The sequence below is a fragment of the Lampetra planeri genome, chromosome 40 (genome assembly GCF_965212315.1).
Source record: "Lampetra planeri chromosome 40, kcLamPlan1.2.h2, whole genome shotgun sequence".
Taxonomy (NCBI): domain Eukaryota; kingdom Metazoa; phylum Chordata; class Hyperoartia; order Petromyzontiformes; family Petromyzontidae; genus Lampetra; species Lampetra planeri.
Genome location: NC_136146.1, coordinates 8,052,337 through 8,069,255, shown reverse-complemented (window position 1 = coordinate 8,069,255; position 16,919 = coordinate 8,052,337). Strand labels below are relative to the sequence as shown.

Here is a 16,919-nt window from a genome sequence, read left to right as displayed (position 1 = left end):
TATGGCAAGCTTTGCGGCCACTTCATGAAGTCGTGGAGTTCTGCCATTACGAGTAAGGTACATTTCATTAAAGCGTTTAAATTGTTTTTTTATTCAATATTACTTATTATCCCCAGGTCAGGCTTACCCCTCCCCTCATGACCCCCCTTCCTCCAGAACCTTCTGGAAGGTCTTAGATGGTCTTAAATCTTAAGAGGTTTTAGGAAGGGGTGGGTGGAGCCCATCCCCCTCAGCCCCCAGCCCCTGGGGTTCTGGGGTGTCAAAGTCCGGGCACGGGCCTCCCAGGGGGGAGGGGGTTTGACCTTCGGTCAACCCCGACACACCTCGCTCGCTCTCGGCTGCCCCGTGTCGGCCCGTGAGCGTGGTGGCAGGTAAGCTGCTTACAGCAACCTTGTTATGGTGCAACATATATAAATGTCACAAGTCTTTCAACGCGAATTGCCGAACGAAGATAACATTTTAAGTTGTTCGTATTAGAAACCGCCGCTTGCAACGCCGCGGTTTGATTTGTGCCTCGGGGAGGTCTCGGGGCAGCTGTGAAGGCGTCCATCCGAAAGAGAGATACCCCCCTTCATCGCCGCGATCAGCTTCGCATTTTAGCCACGCCGTTTGAGACCCATTCAGGGCAGTGAAAAAGGCGCCCGTGGCTGTAAATGAGACGATGTCACAACGCGAGGTTGCACTGTGCAAACATAGCAGGTCACGGTCTACACGCTCCAGGAGGAAACAACAGCGATGGCGATGGCAGCAGGTGCAAGCAAAGGAGGAATTAGCAAGGAACACTGTGGAGTCACTTCTAAATATTACATTTAAAAGGTTGACTATGCAGGAGAAGTTGAATGTCAAACAACTGGGTCCTGATCAACCTAATAGAACACCATAGGGGCCGTCCATAAATGACGTCGCGCACCTAGGGGTGGGGGGGGGGGGTCATACATTTGTGACGATGTGTGACGAGGGGGTTTCAGAAATGTGACGTCACATCAAAATGCGCAACTTTAAATAAATATAGACAACACGTTCTACTTACTTAAATAGATTTTTAATAAATGTTTTCTCTTCCAACATCAGAGTGCAGCGCCACATTAAATACGCACTACAATGACAATAGTTTAAAGCGATTTGAAGCATGTTTTATTTTTTGGGGAGGGGGGGGCAGAGCTTTGTGACGTCATATTTGAGGGGGGGTCTGACTTTTTGTGACGCCGTGTGACGAGGGGGGGGGGGGGTCAAAAATCGTCCAAAATCGCGTGACGTCATTTATGGATGGCCCCATATTTTCAGAAGTCACTTACAACAGCCCCACTTAAAGGAAATATGACGAGCCGCCACTGCTCCTGACCCCCTTTGTCTTCCCAACACAATGCCTCATTACTCCCCTCCTCCCCCCCCCCCCCCAAGTTTCCTGTCGCCCCCCAGCCTGGACCAGGACTTTCCAACCCCTCTGTAACAATCCTTCCCGTTCCACTGACATTACAACAACAGCACTTACAAGCAGCCGAATATTCATTTACACTCATTATCATCTTACGTACAATGTTATAATTGGTGTACAGTGCGTTGTAAAAGGTGTTATATAAATCTAGCTAAGATGACGTGGCCCAATAACTTGGTCAACATCCGAAAGCTTTTTGGAAGGGAATACATTTTAACAAATCGTGTAATTTATTATCTCCAGAATGTTTAATCAAACACAAGTAGGAAACATGCGCATTTGAAATGGCTATCTGCACACTTTCGTTAATGACTGCGAAGACACCACATCACGAGCGGAAAATAAATTCCTCCTATATGGTTTGGTCTCCCAACACGAAAAGTCGCATTGAACACAGCACTTGCTGCAAGTACAGCATACACGGCAGCACAATGTTGATTCTGTCTTGTTTAAACGAATGGAACCCTGCAGAAGCAGGGTTACGAAAAATTGTTTATGACTCATTAGAGTGTTCCTCTCCACGGAAATCTTTAGTAAAAGGCGAAAGATTTATTCGCTCTGAAGAGAAACCAGAGTAAATAGTCGTAACCCACTCTCCCGTTACTTATACGAAGCAAGTATACATTTACCTTATGGGTCGTTTTGCATAGTTTGCTGTAGTTAAATATTAACTATTCTCGCACGTCAAATATTAAACTACGATTTATATTATATAATCAAAAGTAAAAACAAATTATTTTCTTAGAGTGAATCGTTTGAATTAGTCTTCCACACTGTTTTTAACCGTGCTCATTACATATGCACGAATGACGTCACATGGCGGCCCGTCAGACACGCCTTCCTTATTGATATCCCGCGATTCGCCTCTCCAAGCACCCACATGCAACTCTGCTGTGAACGGACGCCCGTTTTCTACCGTGACCATCCCGTGTACAGGGAAATTTACTTTTCAGGTCCATACGGCGTACAGACGTTTCAATAGGGGCAAAAAATATATAATTTTTTTGTGTTTCTCTCTTGGGGCTGTCCATAAATGACGTCACGCACCGAGGGGGGGGGTTCAGACATTTGTGACGATATGTGACGGGGGGGGGGGGAGTTTGAGAAATGTGACGTCACCTCGAAATGCGCAACTTTAAATAAATATAGACAACACGTTCTACTTAATTAAATAGACTTGTTAATACATGTTTTCTCCTACAACATCAGAGTGCAGTGCCACATTAATCATTTGGGGGGAGGGGGCAGAGCTTTGTGACGTAATATTTGGGGGGGGGGGTCTGACTTTTTGTGACGCCGTGTGACAAGGGGAGGGGGTAAAAAATCGTCCAAAATCGCATGACGTCATTTATGGACGGCCCCGTATGAGTGCTTCAGCTGCTGCTGCAGGCTATTTGCTGCTGCAACTGAAGGGTGCGGCTGGTGCTGTTGTTGTCGGCATCTTTGCCGATGTTTCTACTCCGCATTTCAGCTGTTGCTGCTGTGTTTTATGCTCCTGCTGCTGTCACTGCAGCAGCTTTAAGTGGTCCGTGTTCGTTGTCGTATGTTCATGCGGGTTATCTGTACCTCACCACCTGGATGTGAGATTTTAGTTGTTGCTCTGCGTCTATGTAGGCCATACGAAATAAAGAAGTGCAGTTGTTGGGGCCGCTGGTCCCCGAAGTCCCTCCCTGCTCCGTGCCTATGGCAGGGGCTCCGCCGTGCGCCGACCCCTCGCTGCTCTGCGAGCAGCTGCTGCCGTCGCTGGACTCATCGCCCGACGGCTCCCCTCCCTGGTCCGTCCCTCCGCGAGCTCGTGTGAGAGGCATAGCTCGCCGCACGCCCTCGTTCACCTGCAAACGCTGCGTTGTCTCTCCACGGATCACGCGCTATTAAACGGGGGTCAGGGGTCGGAGGGCGAACGACGCTGCCCTCACACTGCGCGAGTCCCGGCGGCGACAGACGGAGCGGGGACCTGCGGACTCACCGACCCCTTCCCCCACACTACGAGCGCACACACCTGCACACACGTGACACCCACTCGTGCGCCGCTCTACGCAGCGCTCACTCACGTGGCGAACCACTGTGTACACACGCGCACCCACACGTTCCCACTGCTCGACAAGATCACGCGAGGCCACGCTTCGCTATTAATGATTTATTATTTGCTACCTGCGAATTGATGTTAAATCAGTTCGAGTCGACGAGGCTGGCCTATTCTACCACCCCTGAATCTATTCTCTATTTATCGGCTATGATCCTACTTTTACCTCCTTACTCACCGTTAAGTGTCCACGGCGGTCCGCTGATCCTTGTGCTAACAGCGTACCTCGGTGCGTCGCACAGACGTCCGGGTCGCTGGCTGGAGCTGCGTCTGGTCGCCTGGCGCAGGAGTAAGAGAGAGCAATCTCTCCTTTGCCCCCCTTTTTATCCTCCCTACATCAAAGGGATGCGGCTCCGAGCGGGATGGCGGCCCTCAGCTTTTCCTTAACAATGGGCTTGCGCCCTCTAGCACGCGCACCGCCGTTCCGGGCGCCTGTGATATGCTAATCAATGTGCGGCGTTGCGCAGCGCAAATTCCAATCAATCCCTTTCTCACGCAGGCCCCCATTATTGAAGTTCATGCGGCGGTGTCCATCACAAAGGCCCGTCGTGGGAATCTGTGCACGGCTCCCCGCGTGCCTCCCCTCTCCCAATCTATTCATACCTTCAGCTTAATCATTTACCCTCCCCAACAATTGTGCCTGCGCGCTCAAGCGCAACCATCCCAACCTTCTGTGACTATGCGCAAGAGCCCCTGCGGTCCTGCTACTCATGCTGTCCCGTCCTTCCCCTGCTTGCCTCGTCGACGGCGTGGGGGGGGGGGGGTGTGTGGGGGATGCGTCTCAACCGTGGTGGCCGAATGCCCTTCGCCGCGGCCATACCATCTTAAGGCCAGGTCGCAGCGCCGCGGTGCAACGTAGCGTCGGGGGAGGTCATCCAATTCCCTGATCACCGGAAACCGTGAGAGTTATTCCCGATAAAGGTTTCTCGGATAAAAACCGGTCGATCAGGTGTCCTCCTCTTCCAGCTCTATGGGGGGGGGGGGGGATGCGTGCAGGTGTGTTCATGTGAGGTGAGGTGAGGGGGACGTGGGGGTCGGCTCCGTCGCTTGGTGGTGGCGAGGCCACAGATAGGGCGCCTGCTGAACGGCTTCGTGGTGGCGGCATCACATAGCCCCCCGAGGTGCCAGTCCCCGTCCCGGGTTGACTGGAGCACCTTGCTTGGGCCGCGCCCACGAGGAAACGTTGCGGGGTCCGGGGGATCCGTCCGGACCTGGTGGCTGGTCTCGGGGCGGGTGGCTCCATCCTCTGTAGCTCCTGCGGCGGCCTCCTCCTCCACTCCAGCGGCTCTCCCCATCCTCCGGCACCTGTGGGCTGGGGCACAAACTCAGCAGCGGAAGGGTTTAGGGGCCGTCGTCCGCGTCGTCTCCTGACTGGATCGGGGCGTCTCGGGGGGCCCGGCGGGGCCCATGTAGGGTGCGAGGCCCCCCAACACGAGGCGTGCGGGGTACTCCGGGATTTCGGGGACTTCGGGTGACGGGGTTCTCTCTCGCCGGGGCCGCTTTCCACGGTTTTAAGCGGGCGGACGTTGACCACCGTCTCTCGACCCCTCTCCCGCCATAAATTAGTACCGTCCAGGGGGAGATCTGTCACACCACGGTCTAGGGTCCCCGCCAGTAGGTCGTCAGTTTCCCCACCTGCCCGGCCCCGACGCGAGGGGTGTGTAGCCACACCTTAGCGCCTGTCAGGAATAAGGGGGGTTCCATGCGGGGTCGGGTGCCCTGTTCCTGCCGCCGATGCGCGGCTTCCCCTTGCGGGTATGCTCGGCCCCGGGCTTCTCGCAGGGTCTCCAACAGGTGTTCCATGGGGCGGCTTCCCTCCTCCGGCTGGGGGGAAGGGACGCCGAATAGCAGATCTGCGGGTAAACGAGACTCACGGGCCGAACATCATTAAAAACGGGGTTTGTCCCTTCGACGTGTGTACGGTGGTGGCGTAGGCGAAAAGGGCGTAGGGGAGGTGTTCATCCCAATCCCGTTGATTTGCGGCCGCCATACGTTTGAGTTTCCCCGCTAGGGTCTGATTCATGCGCTCTACCATACCGTTCGCTTGGTGGTGGCGAGGCCGCAGATGGGGCGCCTGCTGAACGGCTTCGTGGTGGCGGCATCACACAGTGCTGTGTCTACATCTGCAGCTGCTGCATCTGGTTCGGCTGCTAATACTTCTGTAGTGGTTTAACGCGCGCCAAGGGGGGTAATTGTAAACACGTGCGGGCTGGGAACAGTGGGGTCGTACCGGGGACAGGCTGGTGTTGCTGGGGGACAACGGAGGAGACGGAGACGGCCCGTTAGGCGATCATGGGATGCAGGGCAGTGATTGGCCGGGCGCGGGGCGTGGTGGGGGGGGGGACGCTGGTTAATTAATTGGAAATTAATAAGGAGGGGGGATAAATAGGGGAGCGTCAGAGTGAGACGGGGAGTTGTGCGGGGAGCTGGACGGAGTCGGTCGGAGCAGAAGAAGAAGTGTAGAGGAGCAATGGGGTAGGAGTAGAAGAAGTGTAGAGTAGTATTGGAGTAGAATAAGAGATATAGGGTAGCAGTAGAGACGGAGAAGCTGAACGGGAGAGACAGTCGGAGTGAGAGGGAGAAGCCGAGAGAGAGTGACAGTCGGAGTGAGACACAGAAGCCGAGAGAGAGCGATGGCTGGAGTGGGACGGAGAAGCAGAGAGGGGAGTCGGGAGAGACGGAGAGAGAGAGGGAGGAACGGAGCGAGCGAGAACGGCGGAGCGCGGCGAGCGAGCAGAGAACGCGCTGGAGAATGATGGCGAAATGTGCTGTGTTGGAAAAAATAAAGTGACGACTGAAAAGGAAGAAGTTGTCCGCGTCAAGTTCAGCACTAAACTGCTATTGCTGCTGCTTCTACTACTCCCGTTACTTCTATCGCTGCATCTATTTCTGCTGATGCATCTATTGCTGCTGATGCATGTATTGCTGCTCCTGCTGCATCTATTGCTGTTGATGCATATATTGCTGCTGCTTCTATTGCAACTGATGCATCTATTGCTGCTCCTGCTGCATCTATTGCTGCTGATGCATATATTGCTGCTCCTGCTGCTTCTATTGCTGCTGATGCTTCTATTGCTGCTTGGATTGCTTCTTGCTTTGCTTGCTGCTGCTGCTTCCGCCCACATTCAACTTCCGGGGCAATGCTGTTCTGATGTGTGGTGGAGGAGGTGCCCGCCTAATAATGGCTTGGAGAATAACTTTTGTTTGGGCTTTTAATTGTTTGGCGTAAAAACGAAATATCTGAATAATGACGACGGTACCGAATTATCAAAAACATGATTTTGTATTCGCAAACAAATGAGGGTATGAAAAGTAGCCCTGTATAAAATGCAACTTTGGGCGGGGGGGGGGCATAATGTAAATTACAGTTCATATAAGCCGGTACGAGTGGCCGTAATAAATTCTACTCTGGTTTCTCTTCAAAGGGGCCGTCCATAAATGACGTCACGCGTTTTTGGACAATTTTTGCCCCCCCCCCTTTGTAACACGACGTCACAAAAAGTCAGACGCCTCCCCTCAAATATGACGTCAAAAAGCTCTGCCCCTCCCCCAAAATATCGCTTTAAACTATTATCATTGTAGTGCATATTTAATGTGACGCTGCACTCTGATGTTGTAGGAGAAAACATTAAAAAGTATGTTTAATTAAGTAGAACGTGTTGCCTATATTTATTTAAAGTTGCGCATTTTGATGTGACGTCACATTTCTCAAACCTCTCCCTCCTCTCTCGTCACACATCGTCACAAATGTCTGACCCCCCCCCTAGGTGCGTGACGTCATTTATGGACCGTCCCTTAGCATATTTTGTTGTCTTTGCTCCGGCAGGGCTCTCATCGCAAAAACAATACAAGAGCTCTGTGTTTTTGTTTGCATGCGGTATTTATAAATGCACGACTACCCTCCCTTAATTTTATTGACCGTGTAATTGCTACAAGTTTTCATTGTATGTCGAGCGAACCTAATAGAAGCTCAAACCGGCTGTCAAAACTGGCGTTTTAATAATAAATGCAAATTGTGTGTGTACATAATAGATGAGGATATATTGGTTGAAATTTATAACCTTTTAGAACTTTCAGACGTCTATTTCCTGAGCCATCAGATGCTGATAAAGATATCGTGCACGTCACGTGTCCGCCATTGGTCGAATGCTGTAATTATGCAAATAAACACAATGGAGTGCAAATATACTATTTTCTTTACTGTAATTACTATAATAATTACTATATGTATAAAGTTTTATGGAAGTTTATTATTCAGATGTATCGAACAAGTTGTACATACTCGTGAGCGGGAATGGAACTCGGGTTGCCGGGTTCGTAGCGTGGCGCGCTAACCACGACACTACAATGCGTTACGCTTCCGTTGTAGGATTTGTGTGAGGCGCGCCGATCCGCTGTAGGGTTTTAGTGAGGCGCGCCGATCCGTTGTAGGGTTTGTGTGAGGCGTGCCGATCTGTTGTAGGGTTTTAGTGAGGCGCGCCAATCCGTTGTAGGGTTTTAGTGAGGCGCGCCGATCCGTTGTAGGGTTTTAGTGAGGCGCGCCGATCCGTTGTAGGGTTTTAGTGAGGCGCGCCGATCCCCCGCGATACAATAATACTGTCTAATCGCTATAATTTAATAATCGACCGACCCTATAATAGTAATTGCACACATTGTGGTGGGGGGGGAGTGAAGAGGACGTGAAACTTTGTGTTAATGCGTGCGCCTATTTTTAACGGGAATAAAAAATGGCGTCCACCCCGCGGCGAAAAGTTGCTACTCGTTGCCAGGGGCAACCACCGTCCAATGAAAGCGGCGAAGGCGCCGCTACCCGTTGCCAGGGGCAACCGCCGTCCAATGAAAGTGCGTATGGTCCGGCGACACACACACACAGACAGATTCACGATTTTATATATATAGATTTCCGTGGAGAGGAACACTCTAATGAGTCTTAAACAATTTTTCGTCGCCCTACTTTTGTAGGACTCCCTTCGTAAAAAAATATCAGGTTTAACGTGCAGTGTTTTATTTAACCGTGGGCAGTAACTGTCTAAAGTTTGCATTTTGTTAAGCATACATAAAAAACCCAAACAAGCTGCAAACTTTTATTTCCGGTCCTTGTGTCGATTACAAACGTCAATAACATGTAGAGCACAATATTAAATGGTCGTATAAGTAAGGCCGAGTTTCAGCGCGAGAGTAAACGCTGGCTGAGCTACGGGCGCTCTACCTCACCACAAGCCGTCGTTAAATCAGCAGCAGCCCTTCGAAGGACGTGGCTTGATCTTCATGGGCCCACTCGACACTGGTCAAGTCTCCATTTACCCAGAACCACCCCGATCATCTCGTGAGGCAAGGCCACAACCCCGCTGGACCGCAAGCGCAGAGTAAATCACTGAAATGTCGGCGCTTTGGGAGAGGCAGAAATGTCGGCGCTTGGGAGAGCCGGATGTAACGAAGGCGTTACGTTGACGTCATGGTTACGTCATTTGTGCATACGTAATGAACACGACTGAAACGCTTAAAGAATAATTTAAACGATTAACCTTAGAGTCGATACAATTAAAAATGTTACGATAGCATAATATAAAAGGTGTTTTGACGTTTGATGATAGTTAATATTTAACTACAGTAAAGTATGCAAAATCACCCATAAGGTAAATGTATATCTGCGGCGTATAAGTACCGGGCGAGTGGGCTTGATGTTTTACTCTGGTTTCTCTTCAGAGCGAATAAATCTTTCGCCTTTTACTAAAGATTTCCGTGGAGAGGAACACTCTAATGAGTCTTAAACAATTTTTCGTAACCCTGCTTCGGCAGGGTTTCTTCCACAAATAAATATTAGAAAGTACGTGCAGCGTGCGGTTCACAATTGTTGGGTTTGTTCACACTACATCATGATTGGAGGCTGTAATCCTTTTTCTTCGACGTTGCTTAAAGGTTTTTTAAGATGATTTGTACGTTCCGCGTATGCGACGGGCCTCATACAAAAGAAAATTGATTCGTGTTGCAATGTAGCGGTGGTAGCTATTGTTAATCATTTGCCCGTCTTTGTTACATTTTAGGCTGAACCAACAGCTTTTATAATCTGGTTCTCACTCAAAATAAAACATATATTTATCCCGCACAACCTGCAGCGTCCCCAAACAACCACAGCGTGCGGCGGCCCCCAACAGACTAGTCAAGTAAATCCTTACGATCCACTCGCACAGCGTGCGGTGGGCCTCGAGTACTAATGTAATGGACAGAGCACGGCTCTCCCTCAGGGCAGCAGTGGACAGAGCATGGCTCTCGCTCAGGGCAGCAGTGGAGAAAGCGCGGCTCTCGCTGGGGGCGTGCGGTCACGTGACGCACTTCAACCAATCCGGGGGCGTTAATCACAGTCCCATCTCCACCCAGCCCCAGCCCTCCCTTTTTTGGATGCACGACGGCCGGACAGAATAATCCCCTGTGGTCTGGTGTAACCAGGAGGTTCCTCCCAGTAAAATAGCTGCATAACTTTGTCGCCATGAACACACAGTGCCCCCCCCCCTCTCTTTCCATAACGTGAAGCACCCGGACCCAGCTAAAACCTCAATCTTTTATTTGCTTTTAAACACAGCAGGAGGACTGTCGTAGCTTAATCTTGCTAAGATGACGTGGCCAAATAATTTGGTAATTTATTATCTCCAGAATGTTTAATGAGACACCAGTAGGAAGCTTGCGCATTTGAAATGGCTAATCATTTTGTGCTGTCCACTTTCGTTAAACTCTTCTTAATGACTGTTAAAATTCCACATCACGAGCAGAAAATAAACTCTCTTCCCACCCCCATATGGTTTGGTCTCTCAATACGAAAAGTCGCATTCAGCATAGCACTTGCTGCAAGCACAGCATAAACAGCAAGAACATGTTGATTCTTTCTTGTTTAAACGAATGGAACCCTGCAGAAGCAGGGTTACGAAAAATTGTTTAAGACTCATTAGAGTGTTCCTCTCCACGGAAATCTTTAGTAAAAGGCGAAAGATTTATTCGCTCTGAAGAGAAACCAGAGTAAAGTTTAGTGCCTCTACTCGCAACTACTTATATAAGCACTATGTACATTTATCCTATGGGACCTTTTTTTCGCGACTTTAGTCAAATTTAAACGTGCTTTAATACAACTTAAAATCAGTGATTATTTAATTCCCATTCATGTTTTTACACGAGGGTTATTAAAGTAAAGGTAATACATAGTTTATTTCGCATTGTGTTCATTAACATATATACAGTATTTGACCAATGGCGGACCCGTAAACGTGGCCCAATAACTTGGTCAGCATCCGTTAGCTTTTTAAAATACTGAATATTTTTACAAATATATTTTATACTGTATTGTCATTTATTATATGTATTATACATTCCAACTGTCATATATTATCTACATACGGCGCTATATGTTTTCTTTAAACATTACTCCAACCAAAGACAGATCCCACTTTAGCAGTAGGGGGCAGCGTGTCCCCACCAACCACCGCCGACATTAACTCAACCCCAAGCAATCCTCCACCCACCACGCGTCAGAAACTTTGACGACCCACGCGTTCGCTGATGCCCAGAGTGTTCAGTTCGCGTGCGGTACGGGGTTCCACGCAGAGCAGTGAGGGCTGACGACAACCTTGGGACTGACCACGGTTGACAGTTGAAATAAAATACATATTATGGTTCTCTAAGAGTAGCTATTGCCCTCGCATTTATACCGATACTAGCTTTACTACCCGGCTTCGCCCGGGACTTGGATTAATGTATGTTTGCATTCTGACCACAAGTATTGTGGTTAATGCAGACATGATTCCTTGTAAAAGTTTCAGTTTGGTGTTTTAACATCTTAACTTCTATAATAGTAGGTTTTTACCCTTTCAACTGGTACAAAACTGACACCTTTATAAACGGGATCATGTTTGCAATAACCACAACACAAGCAGTCAAAATGCAAACAAAAATAAACAACTCTGATAATGATAATATGCACAGTCCTTGAAATTGATTGGTCCACACCCGAGACAGCTTTTCTTAGAGCCTAGTCTCCATTGGTGTTGGACCAGATGACGCCAAAAGGCGTACAACTCTTTTTGTTTGCATTTTGACTGCTTGTGTTGTGGTTATTGCAAACATTATCCCTTGTATAAAGGTGTCAGTTTTGTACCAGTTGAAAGGGTAAAAACCTACTATTATATTTTGCCACTGGTAAAGGAGGTCTCATAGCGTAAATCTTAACACCTGTTTTGTTGCCAGAAAAAAGGGGAAAAGCTATTCTCATCTTTTGGTACTGGCAAAAGAGGTCCCACGATGATGTTTAAGATTGACCTTAACATTTAAAAAATTGACTGCTCTCATCCGTTATTATTTTATGCTTTAGCTCGCTGGGGTTGAAGGTTGCCTTGCGCGTTTTAGACACTATACATGGGCAGTGTGATCGACAGTCGCCAAATTTTGCATTAAATGAGCAAAAAGCATGAAAATTGGTGAATGTTTTGACCAGGGACTGTTCTGTTTCTTGTGCAAGTGCAAAGGCAAGCAATCTCTGTCACTTTATAATTGGAACAAACACTTGACTTCACTTTAGCACCGTTTTCAACTGACCTGCAGCTTTGAACTGACACTTTTTTCATCCCTGAAGGACGATTGATAGCGAAGAGTGAAGAAAGTAGGCTGCTGATACTGCCGGAAGTAACTTTGCAATTAACAAAGAGCAAACAGAAGCATTAAAGGTCGGACAAAATTGACCAGAGTTTAATTGTATGTGGAAATTAAATGGCAGTGAATATTGCACAAAAGTATGTCAGCAAACACTTGACTGCATTACACTGTAGCGCTGAATTAATGGCAGTGAATTTTGCACGAAACTAAGTCATGAAACACCTCACTGCATCTCACTGTAGCACTGTATGAATGGCAGCAATTCTTGCGCGAAATTATGGCATAAAACAGCAGCTCACTTAATGTGACTGTAGCACTGCATCTAAGTGACCTTAAATTTGTTCAAATTAACAGCTCTTACACTTTGTTATCTTCTTCTGTCACTCGCTGGGCTTTAAAACACATTCCTGTAGAGGGAGCTGGTAGAAACGTTGGGTTGCTCGGTCAATGGCCAGGGTCAACGGCGGCGTGGTGTATTCCGCAAATATGCCCGACTGTGAGGGCGGGCACAAGCCGGCGTGAGTAGGTTAAACGTTGAGTTTTATAAGGGCACCACGGGGTGACCAGCCCCACCCCTCCCACCCCCCACCCAGCCCCACCCTCCCCCCCAGCCCCTCCCCACCCAGCCCCCACCCTCCCCACCCAGCCCCTCCCTCCCCACCCAGCCCCTCCCTGCACGACGGACACAATAATCCCCTGTGGGCTGGTGTAACCAGGAGGTTCCTTCCAGTATAAACGTGAATTAGATGCACTATATGGAAAATAACCGAGAAAATGTCTTTATTAGCATAACTTCGAAGCATAGATGAGATCTGCCTGTTGTTTCAAGAACGGAATAAATAAGTGAAGACAAATAATGCACTGTGATGCTGCGTATAAATATTTATTTCCCTCACTTTCTATAAAGAGACGTCAAATTTGGAACGCATTTGCGTAAAACTTTTTTAATTCCCGCGCGACCTTTATGTGCGTTAGTGTAAATGTCCACCCGGGCATTCATATAATGAAGGTGGGGGGGGGCTGATATGCAGTGACGTCACACACGGATTTAACACTATGCTGCGTAGATTTATATATTTTCCCGTCACTTTCTATAAGGAAACATCACATTTGAAGTGACTTTGCGTAATAAATTATTTTGTTTGAGCTCCACCTTCCTCTGCGTTCGTGTAACAATGCACCCACTCATGAATATTAATGAGGGGGGGTTGGCCTCATGTGGAGTGACATCACGCGCGGGACACAGAGACATTCTTGGCTCATTATCGTAGTAAATTGCTGCTCTACCACCACCCTTTTTAAATCCTTTATATTAAGTTCGCTTGCTTGCTTGCTTGCGTGCTTGCTTGCTTGCTTAGGACCGTGCAAATATTTCGCTCGTTTGTTAACCCACTTCCCGTAATCCAATCGAGCTGACATTCTCTACACAGACTCGTTGTGCGTAACAATTAATGTTCGTGATATTTTTTTTCCAAAATGTTACACTTTTTAGGACAAAAATATTATATTTAATTACCAATTGCTTAATGGTGCAATGCAATCATCTGACCCATAGGTGACAGCCATCTCAAGCCAGAGGAGGAGAGGACTCTAGCCGCCACGCATATAAAGGATTTATAGTGAAAAACTTTGTTTTTACTGGTTATACTTATTTCCTTGCCTGAATGAATTTGCTAAACTAGCACAGGGGTGAAGCTTCAATCAGCACAGCGGATCCATTACTATTTAGCCACGTTTCTGTTAAAACATGCAATCGAGTTTGTTATCGGTGATTATTTTATTTATAACAAATTATTTATTGTTAAGTGAACGGACATTGAATAATTCAAATTTTAACGTTAAGTGGCTGTTAAGGCTTTTTGATGGGTCAAACTATTAGTGGAATGTCGGCTAAATTGCTAAAATTGACACCACCGGAGGATAGTTTATAACTTGAGGTGTGTTTTACCTGATCGATTCGTATTGGGACCTCACTTAAAGAAACCATATGTGAATTAAGAGAATGTGAGGCTTGGTATGGACGAGTTGAGAGACCCCTGCCGCCTCTGCAACCGCGATGGTGGCGACGATGGTGGTGAAAGTCGCGTGCGATGCCCACTTCAACTATAGCAGTAGGTCGCACCAAGACCGTAGCCATGGAGTCAACATTGGGGGGGGACCAAATCTTCCATGGAGTCTGGGGGTCCCCCCCCCCAGAAAATAAAAATCTAAATTTGAAAACTCATTTCCTTCCATTTCCTTCCTAAAATATTTTTTAAAATCACCAACACATAGGATGGACTTTTTATTTATTTTTTACAATAATGTCTAATGGTGCATTGTATTAAATTGCTCAGTTTTTTTCTTTTTTACCTTTTCTTGTTTCATTGTATGTAATGGCAGAGATTATGGATTAATAAAGTACAACCATAACCACAATCATAAACAGAAATCTATTTTATAGCAATATATTGGGGGGGACATTTTGAGGATATTTGAATATTTGGGGGGGGATGTGTGTCCCCCACTATTGGAGGGGGGGATGTGCCCCCCCCAAATAAATATTCAAATTACGGCCTCGGGTCGCACCGTGAATTTGACGCGATAGTGGACAGTTGCGCAGCGCCATCAAGAAAGCTCTTCGTGACGATCCGGAGCACACGGGGACCCAGATGAAGGTGAACGCCGACAAGGCTTGAACGTCTCCATGTGCAGTGCCTTCTTTGGGAGTCAAAGCGTACAGTTCCTGCATGGCATTTGGAAGGTGGTGGCTACCTTGCAGGACAGATGTCGCACAAGAAGACCGCAGCTGGAACCCCCATAATCACTAAATGCGTCGTTAAACCCGCAACCACCTGTACAGCCAATTAGGAAGGTTTGTCACATATTCCTGGTTGTTTCGGTAAAGTCACGTAGAAGGGAAATCATAAAATATATATAAAATATAATATTTTACCGAAAGTCAAGTAGAAGGGAAATAATAAAATAAATTAGTATATTTTATATATATTACATTTTATTATTTCCCTTCTACGTGACTTTACCGAAAGAACCAAGAATGTGAATCCCTGCAGTCACGAAAGCTTTAAATCAAAATTTAAGGTTTGTCACGTAAACAAAACTTGCCAATTGTTTATTAGTACAGCACACCGGTGTGTTGGAGAGTAAACCCACAACATTTACAATTCGAATACGACATTTCGCTGGTGATTACAACCATCTTCATCTGGGCGATTAGCCAGAATTGTGAAGAAATCTTCCTGTTTTGGTCTTAAATAGAGGAAAGGTGATGTCAAATCATTGTGAGCTGATCAGGTGCTAAGACCAATGGGGGAGTTAATGTATACTATATATCATATAAATTACAATGGATCATGTTCGTTTCAGAATATGCAGTACAGTAGATCATTGATTATCAAGGGGAGAAGGGGACGTCGTATTTTTAAAAAACGCAGGATATTCACTTAACACCATTGTTTAAAAAAGCTTATTTTTGCGCATTCTTGCATAACATGTTTTAGGTGTTGTGTATATATTTGTTACGTTTAAAATTTGTTCATTTTAAGAAATTGCTATAAATTAACATACAAATAGACAAAATAACCTACTGTAAAAATGCACTGCATACATTGTACCACACTTACCACTCCAATCTCGAAAAACATGTTAGCTACTACGCTCTTGTTTCAACAACATGTGTTTGACGTTCGCCGGACTGATGTGAACAACCTCTTGAGCGGGTTTTCCGTGACCGCCGGATAATGTTGGAAGCCGGATAATCAACGATCAACTGCACCTATAATTATTAGTAGGGTTATTCACAGTGAATCAACATGCAGTGGAATTATTCGGTGTTTAGTTTGTTGCTCCACCCGCACCGCCGATAAGCATAGCAGGCCAGAAGCTCGACATTGCATACATTGTGTTGATTTGTGGTCGTTTATTATTCATTAAACTTTGTACATTGCTTTGCTGTAAATATAGCTTATTTTAGCTTCATTGTATTTGTCCGAGCCGCGTATTTACAGACCGACAAAAAGCTGTGTACAGTATTATTCAACAGACAGAGAAGAACGGAATGTGGATGCTTGGAGAGGCGAACGGCCGGATATAAGGAAGGCGTGTCCGCTATTTACGTCATTTGTGCATATGTAATGATCACGCATAAAACGCTCGGGAAGAGTAATTAAAACGATTACCCTTCGACTCAATGAAACTACAAACGTTATAATAGTATAATATGAATGTTCGTGTAGCATTTGACGTGCGAGAATAGCTAATATTATAATCACCGTAATGTACACGCTAGAGCCCCCATAAGGTAAATGTATATCTGCTTCGTATAAGTACCGGGCAAGTGGGCAATGATGCTTTACTCTGGTTTCTCTTCAGAGCGAATAAATCTTTCGCCTTTTACTAAAGATTTCCGTGGAGAGGAACACTCTAATGAGTCTTAAACAATTTTTCGTCGTCCTGCTTCGGCAGGACTCCCTTCGTTGAAAAAGATAGAACCAACATTTTGCTGCCGCATATGCTGTACTTGCAGCAAGTACGATGTTGAATGTGGCTTTTCGCATTGGAAGACCAAGCCATATGCGGAGGAATTTATTTTCCGCTCGTCATGTGGGATTTTAACAGTCACTAGCGGTAAGTACCCGGCGTTGCCCGGGCGAAAAAGGCAGACATCGACCCACACACAAAGAAACACATCGACTTAGACGCACACGCACATATGGTTAAACCCAGGGTGGATCTTTAGCAGGCCAGCCTAAATGTTTCTAACCG

At 46.9% G+C, this 16,919-nt stretch overlaps 1 protein-coding gene and 4 non-coding genes across 5 annotated transcripts in view; 3 read left to right on the top strand and 2 right to left on the bottom strand.

Annotated features, from left to right (window-relative positions):
* LOC144731692 (odorant receptor 131-2-like) overlaps window positions 1-14,833 on the top strand; it is a 34,882-nt gene extending 20,049 nt beyond the window's left edge. Inside the window, exon 3 of the mRNA XM_078612868.1 lies at window positions 14,743-14,833. Within this exon, the coding sequence (XP_078468994.1) occupies window positions 14,743-14,833 (91 nt within the window). The remainder of the gene's footprint in view (window positions 1-14,742) is intronic.
* LOC144731926 (U5 spliceosomal RNA) lies at window positions 1,897-2,013 on the bottom strand. Its single transcript, XR_013588076.1, has one exon. It is a non-coding gene; the product is annotated as a U5 spliceosomal RNA (small nuclear RNA).
* On the top strand, window positions 9,205-9,321 carry LOC144731957 (U5 spliceosomal RNA). The gene has a single exon (XR_013588105.1). It is a non-coding gene; the product is annotated as a U5 spliceosomal RNA (small nuclear RNA).
* Window positions 10,417-10,533, bottom strand: LOC144731892 (U5 spliceosomal RNA). Its single transcript, XR_013588043.1, has one exon. It is a non-coding gene; the product is annotated as a U5 spliceosomal RNA (small nuclear RNA).
* A 1,673-nt stretch (window positions 14,834-16,506) lies between the features above and the next one.
* On the top strand, window positions 16,507-16,623 carry LOC144731868 (U5 spliceosomal RNA). The gene has a single exon (XR_013588019.1). It is a non-coding gene; the product is annotated as a U5 spliceosomal RNA (small nuclear RNA).
* Window positions 16,624-16,919: the final 296 nt, after the last annotated feature.